The sequence below is a fragment of the Xiphophorus couchianus genome, chromosome 8 (assembly GCF_001444195.1).
Source record: "Xiphophorus couchianus chromosome 8, X_couchianus-1.0, whole genome shotgun sequence".
Classification (NCBI taxonomy): Eukaryota; Metazoa; Chordata; class Actinopteri; order Cyprinodontiformes; family Poeciliidae; genus Xiphophorus; species Xiphophorus couchianus.
This window is the reverse complement of record NC_040235.1, coordinates 12,897,346-12,917,390: the sequence shown is the minus strand read 5'-3', so window position 1 is coordinate 12,917,390 and position 20,045 is coordinate 12,897,346. Positions and strand designations below refer to the sequence as shown.

The 20,045-nt window shown below is 35.7% G+C and overlaps 1 protein-coding gene across 2 annotated transcripts in view; it reads right to left on the bottom strand.

The window, feature by feature from the left end:
• Positions 1-20,045, bottom strand: part of cntfr (ciliary neurotrophic factor receptor) — a 246,203-nt gene that overhangs the window by 22,618 nt on the left and 203,540 nt on the right. For both annotated transcript variants that reach the window (XM_028025725.1, XM_028025724.1), the window contains 3 exons: positions 18,047-18,164; positions 16,017-16,183; positions 9,589-9,752 (listed from right to left, as the gene is read on the bottom strand). In XM_028025725.1, the coding sequence (XP_027881526.1) occupies positions 9,589-9,752; positions 16,017-16,183; positions 18,047-18,164 (449 nt within the window). The remainder of the gene's footprint in view (positions 1-9,588; positions 9,753-16,016; positions 16,184-18,046; positions 18,165-20,045) is intronic.

Here is a 20,045-nt window from a genome sequence, read left to right as displayed (position 1 = left end):
TTCCTTTCATTAAGAAAAATAGGTAAAAAATATACATTTCTTACTAGATACGTGTTATAAAGGACCTCATTCTGCCAAACTAATCTGTATTGAAAAGATATAAATTACTTGATACAGTATCTGTAATAAATTAGAGTGTTGGAAGGCAAAAATATTGAACACATGAATAAGCAAAGTTGCAAATACAAAACACAGAAAGCCAAGAAACTGCCTGGAATCTGTTAAGAAATATTTAGAAATATGTCATAATGGGTACAAGCAAATAAGACTTTCAAGACCTTCACTCATTGTTGCAAACCATGGTAACGCATTTGATGTATTTTTAAACTTCTGAGTGTCTAAGTGGGGGACTATTGGGGCCATAACACGGAACAGAAAAAAATATAATTTTACAGCAATCCATCAATGACCAGGAGACTCTTGCAAGATTTTTGACAGATGAGTGAAAAAAAAAAACAATAGAGAGATTTGGAAAAACTTGGAATGAGGTCTTTCAAAAAGCAGCAAGGTTTCAAACAACATGGCCTCCAAAAACACCTACTATCCAAGAATCCACAGCTAAAGCTTGTTTACAGTGTGTTGTGGTAGATTTAGACAAGCCAATAAACAATATAGTCAGACCAGGTGAGAACACCATGGATGTCACTGCACATAATATTTTGTTGATGAATTGAAAAACCTATTCCCCCAGGAACACTGTGCCAACAGTAAACTTTACAGGCAAGAGTATCATGGTATGGAGCTTTTTGTGTCACTGGCAGAATTTGTATTACTGAAGAAAGGATGAAGGGACAGATTTATTATGGCATGCATTATTAGGAGTCTGTATAACAGCGGCTTCAAACTCCAGTTCTCAAGGTCCAGTGTACTACAACTTTTAGATGTCTCTCTACTATAGCACACCTAGGTATAGGTGTGAGAGGATTATAATTATAATCCAAATAAATTGAGGTACCTGACAATTTGCCTGTAAAATTTTGTAGGTTTAATTTGCTCCAGATCTGCAGAGAGAGGATGAACTACATGCATACAAAAATTGAACTATACCAGAGGAAAGGAGGGAAAAATGAGGTAAATTCTGATCTCAATTTTAAATTTCATGACACCTAGGTATAGGTGTGCTATAGTAGATCATTAGCAGATCATATTAGATCATTAGCAGAGCTCTCTTGAGCTTGACTGCATGTGTTTGAGGCAGTTTCACCATTTATTCAAATGTGTAGAAGGGATACATCTAAAAGTTGCAGGACTCTGGCACTTGTAGATCGCAGTTTGCAACCAACACTGTAGATGAAACAATGATGGATTATTTATAGCCACAATGATCTGAATTACACAACCAAGGAAGCTATCAATCGGTTTCAGATTAACAAAGTAAAAGTGGCAGAACAGCTGAGTCAATTAACTGACTTGAAGCCAATTCAATAATTATGAACATGATTTAGGACTATATTTCATGAAACAGGTCCAAGAAACTTGAGCATTTGAAGACAGTGTGTGTGTGGAACAAGGGGGCTGTTTTGAAGCTTCTCAGTAGAAAATTGTCTTTTCTAGTGAGTTCTTAGTACATTTCAGTGAGTGTGTTCAAAATGTACTTCCTGTGCCATCACACTTTACAGCATAACCTAATTTATGAACTTTTTAGAGCTGGCTCTTTGCATATGTTGATTACTTGGGTGGCAGCTGAAATCTAGTGGAAATTTTAGACCCAATAAGCAGATGTTCACTGGAAAAACCCCCCAGTAAATTCATAAGTTATTAGATACAAACTCTGAAAAAATGAGAATGAGTGTTTGACAGCCTGAGGATTGACATGGTGATGTCAAAGTCCATAGAATCAGAGGAGAGGGTAGTGTTCAACATAGACTACAAAGTATCCACAAGCTGTTTTTTGTGACTTTCCTTTCTTTCATCTGTCTCTCTGTGACAGCTTTTGTACTTGTATTAAAATATACCCAGTGAAAGCTTTGCACAGATGTAGACTTTATTTTGTACCTAACAGAAGCACACTTTTTTGACATTGTCTTTTTGACTCTCAGTACATCAGTGCAAATTGTACAAGATTCTCTCCATCTGTAATGTATTTTGACAGCAGAGCTTAATGATGATGACTTTCATGTGTGACAGCACTGGATTTAGCAGAGTGTGGGCCTCTTCAGCATGTTTGTGTGTTAAAACCATAGGATTTGATAAATGATCTGTCTGAAGCTGTGTCCTTTAGATGGGATGTTTTCCCCAAACAAGGTCTAAACATTTATCATGTGTACCCGTAAATGGATGGCTTGAGGGACGGATGGTTAGACAGGTGGCTTAACGCATGGGTGGGAGGATGCATGGATAGATGAAGGAGTGGGAGATAGCGAAACATTGGATTGTGAGGAGAGGCAGAGAGGGACTGGAAGGTGAAAAGCAAACTCAAATGAAGGATGTCGCAGGTTTATGAAAGGAAAATACTGAACAAAAACTTTTAAACAAGTTAGACGTTGACGAAATGAGAAAAACTATTTATCTTTCTCAAAGATTTTGTCATCTTGCGTTTAATAACATGTATTTAAACTGTGATGTTGGTTTTCCACGACAGTAATATTAACTTATCATGTTTTTGTTGGCTTAAGACCTGTAATTTCAACACATCTCATGTTATGGATAAATAAAAACCTGTCAAAGAAAAAATAAACCTAAGATGTCATGTTTTCCTATCCATCTCCTTTGCTTTGAGACACTAAATTATGGGTGCGTACCATTTCACCATGTGTCCCTACTACTTAGTCATGGCCATGCACACTGAGGGGTAGTGGACTACAATCACTCAATGAATGCAAGTTATTTGTTAGCTACAAAATATTTCAGCAATCATTATAATGCCTCATTTCATGTATTTTATTGAACTGAGATTGGCAGCACAAGCAAACGGTTTAGTCAGTTTAGTAATTAATACAGTGTCTAATTTGGCACCTACACATGTAGTATAATTTGGTATATATGCTTTGTAAAAACTCAACAAAAGCATATCAGTACTGGCATATTGGAACTCCAGCAAACATATTAAAGAAACTGGTAACAAGTGATGGTGATTAGGTCTTCTTAAAGGCCAGCAAAAGTGTCAACCACTAAGATTCACAACTTTAAATGATAGAACAAAGTGTCACTTCTTATCTAGACACACAGCAAGAGGCTGTACCAGGAAATAGGATTCAGCTTTGGATTTGTTGCTTGCAGTTATCTTTTTTACTCATCTGATTTATTCAGATCAGTCCAGCTGTGTGTAATGTAAACGTAATATCTGTGTAATACAGATATTAAGCTTAAGAAAAGCAGCACAGTGACTATAAGAGAAGCCTCAAAGTAAGGTAATAGAGGTATTAAAGGAAGATGAAATAGACAAAGGAGTTTAATTTAATGTCCTGGTGTAATGCAAAGAATAATACTCCAACCATGAACAACATGTTTATATAATGAAGATCACTCAATCTACATACTTTAGATAACAGTGGAATAATTAATTTTATGCTAATTCTACAACTTGTGATTTGGAATGTTACCTTTCAAAGTCTTGCTGTTACTTAAAGATAAATGGATTGGACTGAATTGTTCCTGGCAAGGTATAGACAAAAAAAAAGAAGTGAGACTGCAGTGAATAACAGGAAAGGTGCGCATATGATAAAGTTGTTCTGTTTCAATCTGTGGTAGTCTTTTAGAAAAGCTTCAGAAAATATAAACAGGGACTGAGGCTGACAATTAGTGATGGTAATTGATAATATACAATGCTAAAGACAGTTAAATATGTCAAATCTGTTATGATTTTGTCTTTATTTAAAATGATGCTGACAATCTTCACGGTCTTCTGTCAAACAGAAGACTATGGGAGAAAATAGGTGAAATAAATAATTATCTCCATCTACAGATAACTAATGGCTACTCATTGCAAAAAAAGAGAAAAAGAACTACATTATTGTCAGGTAAAAGCTATATAATAGGAAAATGTTGGCAGTAGGAAATCTCCAAGAAAATTCTGTTTGGTGTATTTGAGTTTTTTTATAGTTAGTAGTGATTCAAGTTCAGAAGTGTTTCTGTAGAAACACATTTTTGTCTCCGAAACATGATCGACGTGTTCCAGAATTATGAGGGGACTTTTGGCTAACACGTGTGAACCATTATTACATGGATCAGTTGGAGGACCGGGAAAGTCACTGTGGTGGTGAAAGATGAAAAGTCTGATATTATGATATTATAGTGAAACATTATATTAAAGAAATAGAAGCAAGAAGGAGAGAGGAAAATGAATAGGGACTGAAAAATACAAATTCATAGAGGCTGGTATAAGAGATCAGAAGAAACCATGGGGAGAGTAAGGGAGATGGATGGCCAACAGAAGGAAAAGGGAGAACATATGTGGAATAAATAAATGAAGGGAAGGTTAAGCTGTGGTGGTCAAGCGAACACGGATTAAAGGAAAAAAGAATTTTAAGACCGCCTCTTTTCTCTGCTCTGGCTGCTATACTTATTGTGCCCTCTTCTTTCTTTGAGTTTTAGTAAATTGTTACTTTTCTTCTCTATGTTATGGATGAAAAACATAGATAAAAATGTTTTTATAAAACAAGACAAAACTTGAATTAAATGAATACAAAAACATTTATTTCTTTTGATGTTTTGACAACTGTTTGTTGTTATTTGTTATGCAAAAGATAAATTATTAATGTTTTTATTTGTTTTTAAATATGATTGATAAATTATTTGATGTTTTTAGCTCTGCTCTTATGCATCCACGAGTCTATGCAAACCCAGGGCTTGATTGCATATTAGTAATTACAAAAACAAGAGTCTACATGCTAATATTCAGCTACTTGTATACATGCTTTCATGTGAGTAGGTGCATCTGACTGTAAATATGAGTTCTCATGCATGGATACATGCACTGAAACATGGTCGAGTGGAGTTTGGCAGAATCCATAAAGGGCAAGTCCACCGTAGCTGATGCAGTTACGTAGAACGAGTTGAAAACGGAGCAGTCTGAAATTGTTTTTATTGCAGTTATCGGACCATTGCTTTAATTGCTGCTCAAGTCTGAGTTCACATCTCTGTGAGGGAACAGTGCCACAAAGAGCCATGGGAAATAAACAAATTCACTGAACATTTACAGATGTACAGATATTTTTATTCTGATACAGTGAGTGAAAGATCTAGTCTAAGCTATGATTTACTGTTTCACATTTAAAACCACCTAACCAAAAAGGGGGAAAAAATATGGAAATAGAAAAAACAACAACAACAAAAAAAGGATCTTAAATTGTTGTTTTTGAGCAATTGTTGGTGTAAAATACACCAGAGCCAAAGAGTGAAGCTGGAATTTACACTGAAGAAAGAAGTAGCTTATACTGCACACACAATGTGTTCACCGAGGGAGAAGTGGTGGCTAAATAGTCACTTCTCTGGAGCACTGATGCATGCAGAAAAAAAAGAATAGTTAAACAATAAAGATGTGCTGATGTTTCCTTCACTGTGGAAGTTGTATAGTCATAGAACCCGGTCAATATGCTGCATATTAAAGTATGAAAAAGTCATGCATTAGATTGGCTCAGTAGAAGAACAATAATCCCAAACAGCAAATCAGAGCAGCAAAAGAATGGCTGAAAACCTTAAGATTCAGTCTGTTGTCATACGTCAATCATGACCTCTACCATTATGGAGACTTGATAACACTAAAAGGTTCTAAATACATTTATTTTAGAGCAGTTTTTAGAACTATAATAATTTTTGTAAGTCCATTTCCTCAATTTTACTTATTTTAAAAATTGTTTCAGTTAGAGGTTATTCTACTGTAGCAGAACATGAATTTACTTTAAGAATCTATTCACTTGTGTACAAGGAATGAGAATACGTATGGAGAAAGTGGTAGGTGCAATTCAGCATGATGTGTAAGCAATTTCAATTCGTCTTTCCTTTATTATTTCAGATGGTGTAACTTTTCATTTTTGCTCCCTCAAGCCGTTCATGTGCTTTCCTTGATCTTCAAACATCTACTAACCGACAGATTTTAGAAATTCACTTTCAAAGCCCACACTACAGCTTCCCCTTTCTTGATGTCTCTTGGATTGTCTGGCACCCACAATGCTCCTTACATCTGATCACACTGATCTCCATATGCCTCTGTCTCTTTTTGCTTTGTAGTTCTCTCACCAACCCTCCATTTGGCCGTCAACTTCAAGTATTATGATCTATGGCTCGTGTGTCTTTTCTTGCATCATATATTTTCCAAAGAGGATTCTGAAGTATATAATATGTCAGTGACCTTTGTCCTTCACTAACGTTAATATGCATCTTTGCACTACTGCCTGTATCATTTATATGTCCTGCTCGTTTCAGTTTTGGGTATCTACCAAAGTCTGCTATCCATTAACGCCTCTTCTGCTTCTCTGATGTGCTTCATTCATCTCTACTTCAAAACTTTTCCTCATTTTCCTGTATCCATCTGAATCTCCATCACTCTTGAGTATCTGGGTCCGTCATCTCTTCATTCCTCAAGACGATGGATGGTTTCCTCTAAAGATGACTCTGATCACAGCACAGCTTTCATTTCAGACTCCACACACATTTCATAATGTTCCATGTGAAAGCCATACACAAGCATCCCTGTTGTCTAACCACATCAAAGTCAAATTCCTGAGCAACAGTAACCACTTCAATTAACCTTTGAGGCTATAGTGATTGACGTAATGCTATAAGGCCAATGAGCAGTGCATCTTATTTTAGAGGCTTCATTAAACATTTTTAAATGAATTATGTCACAGCTCAATAACTTTTAACAATAATGTTTAGTGCAACAGTGTGTATCCAAAGACAAATATTGAACACATCCACTCTAAAAGCAGTAATCAGTCATATGCTGCAGTAATGAGGATAATATGCTTACAAAAATAGTGTGGCTTTGTCAGTATGATTGAACCAACATTTTAAAATAGCTAAACCCAAACATAAGGTTACCAGATCTCTAGAATCGTACGTAAATGACACATTAACATAATGAAAGTATGTTTGTTGTATTCAGCCTGGGAAGTATTATAAGGCAATTTCTAGACTTTTTAAACTATCATTCCATTGTGAAAGATAGTTGTGTACAATGGTTTCATTGTACACATGAGGGAATAATCTTATGTGTACAATGTTCAAGACAGTCCAGTGTTCATCAAAGTTGACAAATTCAAAACAAATTCGCCCCGATGTCAGAACAAGCAATCCTAGAAGTAATTCCAAAAAGCTAAAGAGGTACATCTCAGACTCTAATATTGGGGTTCATAATAATACGGTCAGAAGATCATCTCTCTCTAAAAAAAAAAAAAAAAATGCTATCCCAATTTAAGTTTACAATCATGCATTTGAATGAAACAAAAGACATCTGGAACAGTGTCCTTTTGACAGATAAGGCCAATGGAAAGATGTTTGAGTAACAAAGTATAGCACCAATGTTCCATAGTGACTGCAGAGCAGGGGTGGCAAACTCCAGTCCTGGAGGGCCACCATTCTGCAGTTTTTAGATGTGCCACAGGTACAAAACACTGGAATGAAATGGCTTAATTACCTCCTTCTTGTGTAGATAAATTCTCCAGAGCCTTGCTAATGACATAATTATTCTATTCAGGTGTGGTGCAGCAAAGTCACATCTAAAAGTTGCAGGACAGTGGCCCTTCAGGACTGGAGTTTGACACCTGTGCTGTAGAGCATGGTGATGGTTTCAACCAAAGGTCACCCTGTAGACATTAGGTTTACCATTTACTCATTTTTACACCAAATTATTCTAGTCTCCAATATTCATTGGAGTCATAAATACAATAAGAAGTCTAATACAAAATGGTGGAAAAGAAAATTACCAGACTGGTGGAAAGGGCCATTCAAAGTCTAAAGCTGAATATGACTTAAGTGATTTTCTAGAATCTGAAGATAGGTGTGTGGAAACAAATACCCAGTTTACCTCAAAATGATGTCCTCAAGTTATTGCAGCTAATGATGTTTCTATTGAAAGATAATGATTTTTTTTTTACTCAACTACATATCTTTAAAATAAGAACAATCAGCTACAGCAATGTTTTTGAGATGACAGCTGTAACTCTTGTGCTTTGGCACAAAAATAAATGCCTCTCTGGTCCAGTGTTAAAATATGCAGAATTACCTTCAGGAAGCCACACTAACCACAGCTGAAATCAAGAACCTCAACCACAAAGATATTCATCAAAGCATACCACAAGGAAACAGGGGCGTTTGGATGTCGTCAAACCTATTTATACAATTCCCAAATTACATGTCGTTGCCCATTCCAAATATTGACTTAAGGTTTCCCACCTATGTTTGGTTCATGTATCGATTAATTAGCAGTACAGAAAGAAAGAAAACTTGCACTGTTTGTCTTTTAATTTTCACTTTTCTTTCTACAAAGAATTGAGTCTGAATAACTGCATGGAGCATTTTTTAGCTGCAACTAAGAGTTTCTAGTGACTGTGGTGAAGAAAATAAAATTAATATAGCTGTATGAGGAAAACCAAAAGTCACATATAAAAAACAACCTTAAGCTTGATCAATTTCTTTAGAAACTAAATCAATCTTTGTCCCTGAGGTGAAAACCTTTTTTTGGTTCATGACTGCAGCGTCACCTCAAAGAAAACCTATTAACACCTTTCAAATACATTTACTTCTATTGTTGATCTTTGATAGGAGGGACAATAATGCTAAGTGAGGCCATATATCTGATGAACTTCATGGCAAATTTGAAACTGAAACAAATCAACTCCAGTCACAGGCAACCTCTAAATAATAAAATAAAATGACAACAACATCAATACTGAAAGAGTCACAAATTAAAGAAGGTGTTGAAGGACATATGTATGGATTATTAGGATGTATAAATGGTCTACAATTCCTGCATATATGATTTCATTTGAGAGTTTGTAACCTTAGATCTTGGAACTACACCTTAGCAAACCATTGACATGCACCATAATAACACTACAAGGTTCGACCTTGGTGGAAAGAGCTTTCATCCCTGGAATTCTATAGTGGACACATATGTTTTTGCTATAAGGAGCCCTTAGGGAAGTGAGCCCACAAAAATTACTCAAATAGAGTAACATACACCAAAGCAGCTGAGAAATGATCCCTGTGTTTCCAGGAATCAAACCAACGGCCACAATTGAAGTCATTTTACTAAAACTTTTCTCAGAGGCATTTCTACATCTCGTTGCTTGTACTTGTGACAGTGCAATGACAATAAAGTTGAATTCTATTCTATTCTATTCTTTGGAAAATTCTTTTCTTTCATAAAAAGTCTTGGTTTAATAAACTTTGAGCATGATTTCTGAACATATATAGAAATATAGAGCTGGTTGCCATGGAATTCTAAGGATACAATGCTTTTTACTTCCTGTCACATTAAATCCATACATTTTAATGCAATTTATTTTTACCCTGACTTGTCCCCTAAACCTAACTCTTAGCAACCATAAGAACAATTAACACCGTAGTCCCAAACCTAAATCCTAACTCAAAAACAACGCTGTAACAAAGTAATAAATGCTAAAGCACACATACAGTAGTACTCACATGCTGCCACCTGTCATGAATGAGTGGTCGATATCGAAGGAAGTACTTAAGAGGAAACGCGTCTATATCGGGCCATGTGGCGGGGCTGTGCCAGGACACCTCCAGCCTTCGAGGGTTTAAACGGATCGGGGATGCCGTCACGCGCTCTGGGGGGTCCGGTTTTACTGCGAAAGGTGGATAAAACCAGTCAGTTAAAAGGAAATAGCAGTCAGTCATTGATGAAGGTTCCATCTTTCAAAGTTTAACCCTATAGTTCTTAAATATCACTGTGTAGCTAATATATTAAATTTTTTCCTCACAACACTGATATATTTCAGACTGACATGGGGTTGGAAACAAAGTAAAGAAGAAAATTTTTTATTGAAAATCAGAAAGGATGGTTATGTGTAATGGCTGATCCCAAGTTAATGTTTTTAAATAATTTCCAACTTCTTATGCACTGGTTTTAGTAGTTTATTTCTGTTCTATGTTACAAGTATTACGTTTTAGACTTCTACAGAGGTGTTTATGCTATAGGAACTCAAGTCAGAATGATGAAACTAATTTGAATGTTTGGAGAAATGCTGCAAGGTAAATATAAAAGGCCATCAGACCTGATGAGAAGGTATGCAAAAAAAAAGTGCTTCTTAATAACTGTTCACTAAGAAAGCCCTGAATGAGATTGTGACAATTCAATTTGGAGCGTTTCAGACTATATTGAATGACCCGGTCGTTGTTCTATCGCTCTCATTAGGGAGCCCACTGGCCTGCATCTTCAGCTACATGAAACCCTTTGCTCAAGTAAACGCACAACTACACACACATCACAATGGGAAACGATAGCAACAATTATAATCTGAATGTCTGATAAAATACTCATGCATTAAAGCCAATTGTGTGAAATGCATACCATCATACACACAGAATGGCAAACAAACAAGAAGCACACCAACAAATTCAAAATAGCAGCAGACAGGAAGGCACAAACAGACAAAGTAGATAAGTAATTAAAATAAAATGTCAACAAAACAGACTGTTCTTAGCTGCACCCATCAAAAATAGGCATGATGACATGCAGTGTGGATTTGCTGTGTCTTGTGGAATATTGTTGAACAACTGACACAGAGATCTTTTAAATTTGAAATCATTGTATGAATGGGTGGCAGCTAATTAGCACTCAGCAACAGAGAAAAGGGAGATAGTAAACATTATTCAGTAATAATTATTAATTCAGGGAAACAATGATTGGGTGAGTGAGGACAGGAAGCTCAAGGAGGTTTCAAATATTTACTTTAACTGTTTGTGAGGATAAAGTGAGAAGAAACATTCTGGTATAGTGGGTTTTAGATTTAGTTTTCTCTGTATAAAACATGCATGTCTGAATAAAACATGCATGTCTAAAACATGCAAATTAAAATGTTTAATTTACATTTTCTCTGTGTCTGAGACAAAAGGAGAAGAGAGTATTTGACTGTACAATGGAAGTTAACATTTTAACTTCCATTCATTTTACAATATGTATAACATTAACTTAAACTTTTTAGTGCAAAACAACATCAATATGGGGTGAAAACTTACTGCAAACTGACTTACAGAGTTCATGTGCTGTGACAGATAACGTTCTCAGAACAGTGTTTTGACATATATATCACTGCTCTGTAGCTAAATCATCACGAGTAAAACATGGATGAAAACATGAGTGCATATGTATTTGTGCATATGTAGATTTGGCTTTATAGACTTTACTTTCATTGCTATTATCCTGTCATGCCAGCCCTCTGTTGTTCGTTAATGAGATGCCTTGAAATGTGTGCTGTGATAAAAATCTGAGAGCTATGTGTGACATACATTATCTGAGAATAGAAGAAAGGAAACAAAAGAAAAGCTGTCTTCATTATAGAAAAAGTTTCAATGTTCTGCTGAAGCTGAACAAAGATATTTCTCTAAAAGCTAATTCTTTATGCATTTACTTTTGCAAGAGTGAGGCATCTGAGAACAGTATTCATCCACTTTTTTTTTTACGCCACTATAGGCTCGTCCTAATAAAAAGGCTTTCAGGAAATCTGGACTCTGATGCATCAGATGATGGATTCTCATGCAGTACTTTGACAAACAAAAAAGACGAAGCAAATCAGTGTGCTTTGGTTTCCCATTAAATCTTTCAAAAATCACTTCATAAAAGGAAATGGAACAGAAAAAAAGCATATGCTGCTGACTCTATTGAAACCAGTCCTGTGAAAATGCAGCACACCCATTCACACACAGAGAAATGCAGCCAAGCTGTTTTCTAGTGTCAAAACTGTCCTACACGCAGTGAGCACTAAATTAAATTAACTAAATGATAGCATAGAAACTATTAAAATTGATTAAAGCGTAGCCTTCTATTTTAAGGAACAAAGGCACTTATCACACCAGAAAGTTTGTCAAACAGTAATTATTCTGCTTTACAGCAAATTAGACAGATTTATCTTTTCCAAATGTACAGCTCCAGTGAGAGGTTTACATAGTCTCAGAAAAGACATTAAAATTTAGTTGTTTTTTTTTAACTTTTCAACAAAAACTTTAGACGTTTTCATGTAATGCAGGTATTCGCTAATGTCAAAGGTACAAGCGAATGCTCAAATGTTTACAAACACTTTGGTTTGGTTGAGAAGTTGCATACTTGACCAAATTCATGCAAGATTCCATCATTGTTTTTGCCTGAATATTTACTGACACAACTCTTTGGAACTCTTTCTTTTTTTGGTATGTACATGACTTTTAAGTATTGTCCACAGTATTTTCAAAACCATGAAGCCAAAATGCTGGGAAGGCCATTCCTGAAGTTGAAAGTTAATCTGCTTTATATATTTATATATCGTCAGAACCAGTAAAAATGATCATTCTCTTGGGAATATCCAGTTGTGCACAACGTTCAATCACCTACCTGTTTAACGTAAAGTTGAAACACTGGTAAGTAGTATTTCATTTTGAATATTCTATCCTGTGTTAAATATGCACTTAGTCAGCCCCATGCTTGTTTGCACAGTGCTCATGAAATGCTCACCTTGAATCCTTCACACCAGCTTCCCCTAAATGTAATTTCGAGCAATTAACTCCAATCCTTTCCACTGCTCATTTTCCCTTTTTGTAAATATTTGTTGAGTAGGTTTAAAAGCTGAGTTTGTGCCAGGAAACCAATTAAAATGAGCTTGACCAATCCTGCCAAATATGGTGCATATCCAGCCAGAATTATGCAAGAATGTTTTGAATGGAGGTTGTCTTGTAAACTCTCCTCTGAATAACAGTTGGTTTACAAGAGCATTTGTAGCTTTTACACCTTTTCATTCATTTACATTAATAAGGTCACTTATTGATATATTATCTAGAACCTACAGACATAATATTAGCTAACTAGTCTGGGGATTCTTTAAGCATTAGAAGTTGTGACTGAATCAACACCAAGGACATGCATGGACACGCACATCTCCTCTCATCTAATTTTATCCAACTCTGGTTGGATGAACAGGGAAAGTTGAGGAACATTTTCCTTCCACTCAGAATTGAGAAGTGCACAGGGAAGCATAAAATTGCTTTATTTATTTACGATCTGCCTCGTTGTCCCTGAAAATGAATGCCAGAATTAAAGTTAGAATAGCAAAGAAAGACTCTTGGTAAAGCATGAATGAAGTGCAGATGAAGTAAAGAGAGACAGCATTTTAGTTTAGTGCAAGAGGAAAATGTCTGTTCAGAAAACACATATATATATGGAAATATTTAGCGCAGAAAGTGGAGTGAATGTTAAAAGATTGCTATTGATCTTTAACTTGTTTTTTGTCACCAAACATTTTTATTGTTAGGTGAAACAAAAGGAGAACAGTTATTATAGAAAGGAAATTAATTTTAAAATGGCAGTCTTTTGAGTCTTACAAAAAATAGTGGGTTATGTGGTTTTAGACTAAAAACAATTATACAAGAGTGATTTTTGGCAAGTTTGCAAAACGTCACAATATTTCTGCATAATATAAGTCGTTTATTCATTTAGCAAAAAGATGCAGTTCAAAATCTTTGAGTGACAGACCTTTTCAGTCATTAACTGCATGGAGCCCTTTTTAGTTGCAGTTGAGAGTTTCTAGTGACTGTTGGCCAGTCATGCTAGCTGGTTGGAAGGAATTCCAGTTCACACTTCTGCACATATAAGCTCTAATCCTCAGATGCTGTTGGCTCTGTGGTTGCCATCTGATTATTTTATTCCCTTTCTCTTGGGGATGTCATGACATTTACCTCTGTCTAATTCATTTATTACTTTAATAATGCTGAGTACCTGTCCTGGCTGGGACTGTTACCTATGCTTTAGCAATCACTTTCACAGATTGTGTCAGGTGCTAGTGCAAGAACGTACACGTGTCAATGTATGATGTATGATTTAATATATACCTGTATAACACTATTGTGTATCCTGCTTGCTTCTTCTGTGATCTTAGATCTACTGCTTTCAGTAAATAAAGTTACACCCTCACCTTTCTATCCATCTGCACCTGTACCATATTTATTGTGCATAGAAGGCATAACTTTCAGTCTCAGATGGTATGAAGAGTATTTAGTATGGAAAAAGAACGACATGGGCAACTTCACTGCCATAAGTCAAGAGCTTACATTTGCAATTTGAAAGCAGGATTTCATCTCTCTGCTCTCAAAACTTGTAATGCTTGCACAGAAAAATTCTGCTCTCTTTCAAATATTTTCTATTCATTGTTTTAGGGGAACCGGGTTTTTACAGCTTTTTCATTTCTGTTTTCATCCGACATCTTTTTTCTTCTAATTTTTCAGCATAAATTCAACTTATTTTTGTTTCACAAAAATCAAAAGTGTAAACTTATTTTCTTAATAATACAATGTATGCAACTGCACTGCATTTTCTGTTTTAACGAGATGAATGATAACCTGCTGATGTTTTAAGATCACATTTAACCAGAAAAAAAACATTCATTTCAAAAGGCTTGAGAAAAACAAAAAAAGAAAAGCACCACCTTGTTTTCCTTCTCATTGTAATGTACATGATTTGGCTCATGATGAAAGACAGAGAGCAAACAAAGGAGGAAGATGAAGGGGAGGAAAGAAGGGGGGGTAGAAAATGAATGTGATGTTCCAAAAAGTGCATACAACAGGGAAAGTAAAAGCAGATGGAATGAAAAGGAGTGGTGGGGTATTTTGATATCTCCAAAAGGGATATTTCCTTAGCCAAGACGCTAATCCAGCTACCATTAGCATTTTCATGAGTCCCGTGTCTGGGGGTTGGCAGAGCATGTCACTCCTTCATTCGGTTACTTGTATACACGCCCACCCACACAGAAAAAACACAAACTTTCTCTTTTTAAATACCAAATGTTTTAAACCAATACACGCTACTACACAATCTTAGGGCCCTGTTGCTGCCTTTGTGCGTGTTTATGTGTCATGCAAGCCGGTGCAACGCTGACAGTGCAACAAGGAGGAGGACTGCTCATAACACTTATCCTTATCTATCAAAGTTTCCCCCAAGTCCTCCCTTAAAACGAATTTCTCCCCTTCACTGCTTTTCCCTTTAGAGTTGCTGATGAATTCTATTACTGCTGTTATTATGAGATGTTAAGGACAAATTCCTCCCCATCAAACCTGCACTTCTTTAAAGAAGATGTGAAAAAATAATTCAACGAAAGAACTGACGCTTAGGTTTATAAAATATGCTGGCATAGCAGTGGAATATTGTTTTGCGATTCATTTGAATTAAATCAATTTAAGAGAGCACAAATGGCTGAAACTATGATGCTTTATTATCTGGTGTTGTCAGTAATCACATGGGAGAACATCAGGTGATTGGCTCCTCTGACGGAATAAAAAAAATAAATAATCCAACATTCTCCTGAAGTTGTTTGACATTTATTTGCAGAGTGCATTTTCAATTCCCTTTGCCTCTCTGGCACCAACAATTGCTGTATGTGCAACAAAACTCCAAAGGGAACTAGAAGTGTCAGAAAATCAGTTATCTGTGGTCAAACGACTGCATTATTATGTTTTGAGTGTTGGCATCCTCAAAGGGTCGCTTCGACACACTTTTTTTTCTTTTACTCATTTGCCAGAAACCTGTCAGCAATGGAACAAAGATGCTGGGTCTGTCCCTGAACTAAGCTGTTGTAGAACTTCAATAAAACAAAAAAAATCTACTGCAGACTGGGGGAGTGATTTAAAAATGTCAGTTTCCTCTAAACCCCTTAAGCGCAGAACCCAAATTAAAGCATTTAATTTTCAACGAAACTTCATCAGAAAATATAAGTGACACCCAAGCCCTGCAGTGCTAAAATGGTGTGATTAATTTCCTGCCAAGCTTGTGCTTTAGTCACCTTTAGACATAACTGGTTTAAAAGCAGAGGAAAACTCTAGCTGCATGGAACGTACACTAAATGTGAAACAGGAGAAAACATCCATCTTACCTATAGAGGACTCCTCAAAGGATAGGGTAGAGGAGGCTTTCCCTAAGGCGTTTACCGCTGTCACATTAACTTTGTATAGACTGCTGGAGAAGACCTCTGGGAACTGTACATGACAGCGATTCTTGTGGACTGGATCTTTCTGCACATAGAGTGAGTGCTGGTTGTGTCTGAGGAGGAAAATTAAATGATAAGGTAACGGGGAGGTGGATGAGGGAGGTGAAGGTTGCATGTGAAGAGAAGTTTTTGACTTATCCATCAAAGTTAGGATTTAATTGACACGAGACTGTTGATACCATAGTGCTTATTTCTTATTTATAGATATATGCTGAGAAATCAGCAGTCGACCAGAGTTAGTGGAATTTTAATTAGACCAAAAACCTAAATATCAAATATTTTTCCAATTCTTAAACTCTACCAACCTTTGACAACAAAATGATATAGAAATAATAACAATAAAAAACCCAAAACAAAAAAAAACATCACTTTTTGCTGTTAAAATTGCAGAGCCAATCCAAGGTTCCATGAGGCCAAAGAACACACCCACTTCCACCTCAATTGCAGTTTAATATTCAAGTAATTGAATATTTGATGTTCAATTAGTTGTGGGAATAACGCCACACCTGACACTTGCAAGTTGCTAACATTATGGTGCTAACCGTTATTATCACAACAAAGAACTAACAATTAATATTTTCTGCATTCAAACAACAAAGGGACATATTGACAAATAAATAAAGTACAGTTGGCTCTGACCAGAGGAGAAGAAGGTCTCAGAGGTCCTAATAAACTGCAAACAACTGCAACTTTTACTATGTGTTGTGTGTAGGGTAAATATTTGATACTAAACTTCAGTGTCCATACATGTTTTACACATTATTCATTGTTATCTTGATTCTGAATCACGTCTGGGCCCATTTACTCTTACAAATTATGATCCAAATAAAAAGAAAATAACAGATAGTTGTTGGAGTCATTTAACCACATTTCCTTACAGAATTATAGATTTGATGCTCGGTCTATGTGAAATGTCCTTCAGAACATAGAGATGTCATTATGGCATGACTAGAACTAGAAATATATGAAGAGAAAACAAAAGGACTGAATTGTTAATGGGTTGCTGTTACCCCGTTATTCAAGCTATGCAGTAAAATAAGATGCTACATAATCATTTAGTTTTTAGACAACCACTGATTTATAGCGACTGCTCCATCACACACACACACACAATGTGATGTCACTTCTGGGCCTCATTCAAAAAGCCAGGTAGCATGGAAAATAAACATGAATGCTGTCAATTATAGTTTTTAAAGAAAAATCTAAATCAGCTAAAATGAACATTATCAGCTCAAAGCCATATGACAAAGCAGGGTTAGAAATGTGCCACAAATCTCAATCCATTGCCTTTCTGCTTTGTACTTTTTTCTCTTAATGAACGTTCTTATTTACTGCTCTGCATATGCATCTTCACTTTGACATTTGCCTGCAGGCTGAAGCCTGTTAAACCTCCCACACATTTGAAGTAAGCAGATCTACATTCCTTCAAGATCACTGAGTCAACAGTGAATCATAATGGAACACTTCATTTACTGCAGATAAAAGCCAGATGCCAGCGCCTAGCATCAGAGTTACGAGTGACAGTTAAAGTCCTGCTTTGGATTACAAACAGCCAGCTTGGAAGAACGCAAAGCTGAAAAAGCATCACCTTAGTGGTTGCATGTCACGCTGTTGGATCCAAAACCACATAATTTTACTATCACATTTACAGCTAATGTTTATTTTATTATTATTATTATTATCAGGATTGGTTAGTATTACCAGTCTATCTTGTCCTATTTAAATTTTTAGCAGAATAATGTTGTGGTATTCATGACACAAGAATCCAGTTGGTGCTCTAGAATCTGAAATCATATAAACATCATTCCGCTGGATCCTATGTAAAATAACCAGAACAATATACAATTTCAGATATATTTTTGATGTTCTATGTATTACTTATGTATAAAAAGTGAATGGAAATTAATTAGACTTACTGAACATCCACTTCAAAGCTGGAGGGTATGTACGTAGGATGCGTCAGGTGCCAGCTGCAGTAGAAACCTTTAGGGTAGGTGTTGGACCGACAGGTGACTTTGGGCTCCTGAGGAGGAACTACACAAAGCAGAAACACAGAAGCACAGGGAAAGGTTAACAGAAAATACATTTTCTAAGCAATATGTACAGTTTGAGGCATGTGAAAAGGAAACAAAAACACAGCAGAAGAAGAGATTTAATCGAAAATACATTAATCAAATACAAAGCAGCTATGGCTAATTAAACATTACTTTATTGCATAATTCATTCTTTGATCTAATTTTTTTTTTATTGAAAATGCCACAGCTTCTTAGTTTGAATTAAGCTATGGCTTTGGTATGTGTTATTAGAGACACTTTCACTTTATTTAACTTCCAATGCTGGCACATTTTCTTGTACTATGCATTCATTTTTAATATCAAATCAATTAAATTTTTATGAGGATGTTGATGAAAGAAGGAAAAAGCTTAATCGTGTGCCTAATTAAAATTTATATGTGCAGTCTCAAATCCTTTTAAAGTTCCATATACTTTCTATAAACCTTAAGCTCACACATATACTGTAAATTGTTTTGAGAAAAAGCCTGCAACTGTTGTGTCATTATCTACGAGTGTGCAGAAAGTATTCTATTATGCTTTTCTATTTCAGTATTAAAGCAGCTTTATGACTTTATAAATACATTATATATCTTAAATTATTTTCCAATAACTATTTTCTTAAGATGCTGGATTGTTTTGTAAAGTGACATAATCAGCTGTGCAGCTGCTGCAGAAATCTTTATGTCAATATGTCATACTTAACTCTAATTTGACAACAACATAAATTTTAAGGGGGGATTTTGAAGAGACAGGGAGAATAACTCAAAGTTAAAAATATAAGGGTTTGGAGGAAAATGGAGGATAATCAATCTGATGAATCCATAATTGCCGCAATGTTTTGCCTAAATTTGTTTATCAAATGTCCCACAACCAATTATCTCTATTTTGTTCATTAGTAGTTTAATATATTTACTCAACAAAGGAGCAGAAACTGTTCTTGATCGAGCTATTTGTAGCACTTACTGAAAACAGACCCTTCCAGCTACACTTGGCCAAACACACACTTACACACACACACATAAAAGGTTTGCTTAATTGGCTGCTATGGGGTCATTTGACTGTCGCACACAATCAACTGTGTTTTAGCGGTCACCACAGCAACTAATTAGCCTGTCAATAATAGATAATAATGGATACTAGGGACGGTATCCAATCGCGCTCAATTAATCACAGAGACTAATTGGGGCCATCTCAATCAATTGGCTTTTCATCTGAGAGCTTCAGTCAAAGTCACACTAACGCACACTGTCACACACAAGAATATCACCGCAGACAATTACTGTCAGAGTGTGGCAACACACACACTGCTCCTTCAGGCTCTATAAAGTTAGTGGCAATCAGTCAAACCATCTTATTATCTATGGAGAAAAGAAAAGCAATGAATGACTGGTTAAGAAATTATTAACAGCAATGAGGTCAAGAAAACCAAAAGGAAAAAAAAAAGTGCATATGTGTGTTTAGAAAGTAACCATGTTTATTTTGATTTCCTAACACTTACATGTTATTGTATTGAATCTGTTAATTTTCCCCAGCAAAAGAGCTGCCTAAATACCCCTGGGGATTTTGAATTATTCTTCTCAAGATCAAGATAAAGCAAGCTGAATAAAGGATGAGGGAGAATGTGGTGAACACAATGTGACACCAAAATGTTTGCTGCCACTATTAGCGTCAAATGTTGGATGATAATGTTGGTTGTGGCAAGTACTGCAGTCCTGCTTAAAAAATAATGAAATATAAAGAAAACAACATATATATATGAAATGAAAAAAAAGATAAACAAAAATATTTCCAAACTAGCATCAGCACTGCAGCTATTTTCAAAACAAAGTTGGATCAAGTAGCAATTTAATACTTCTATGAA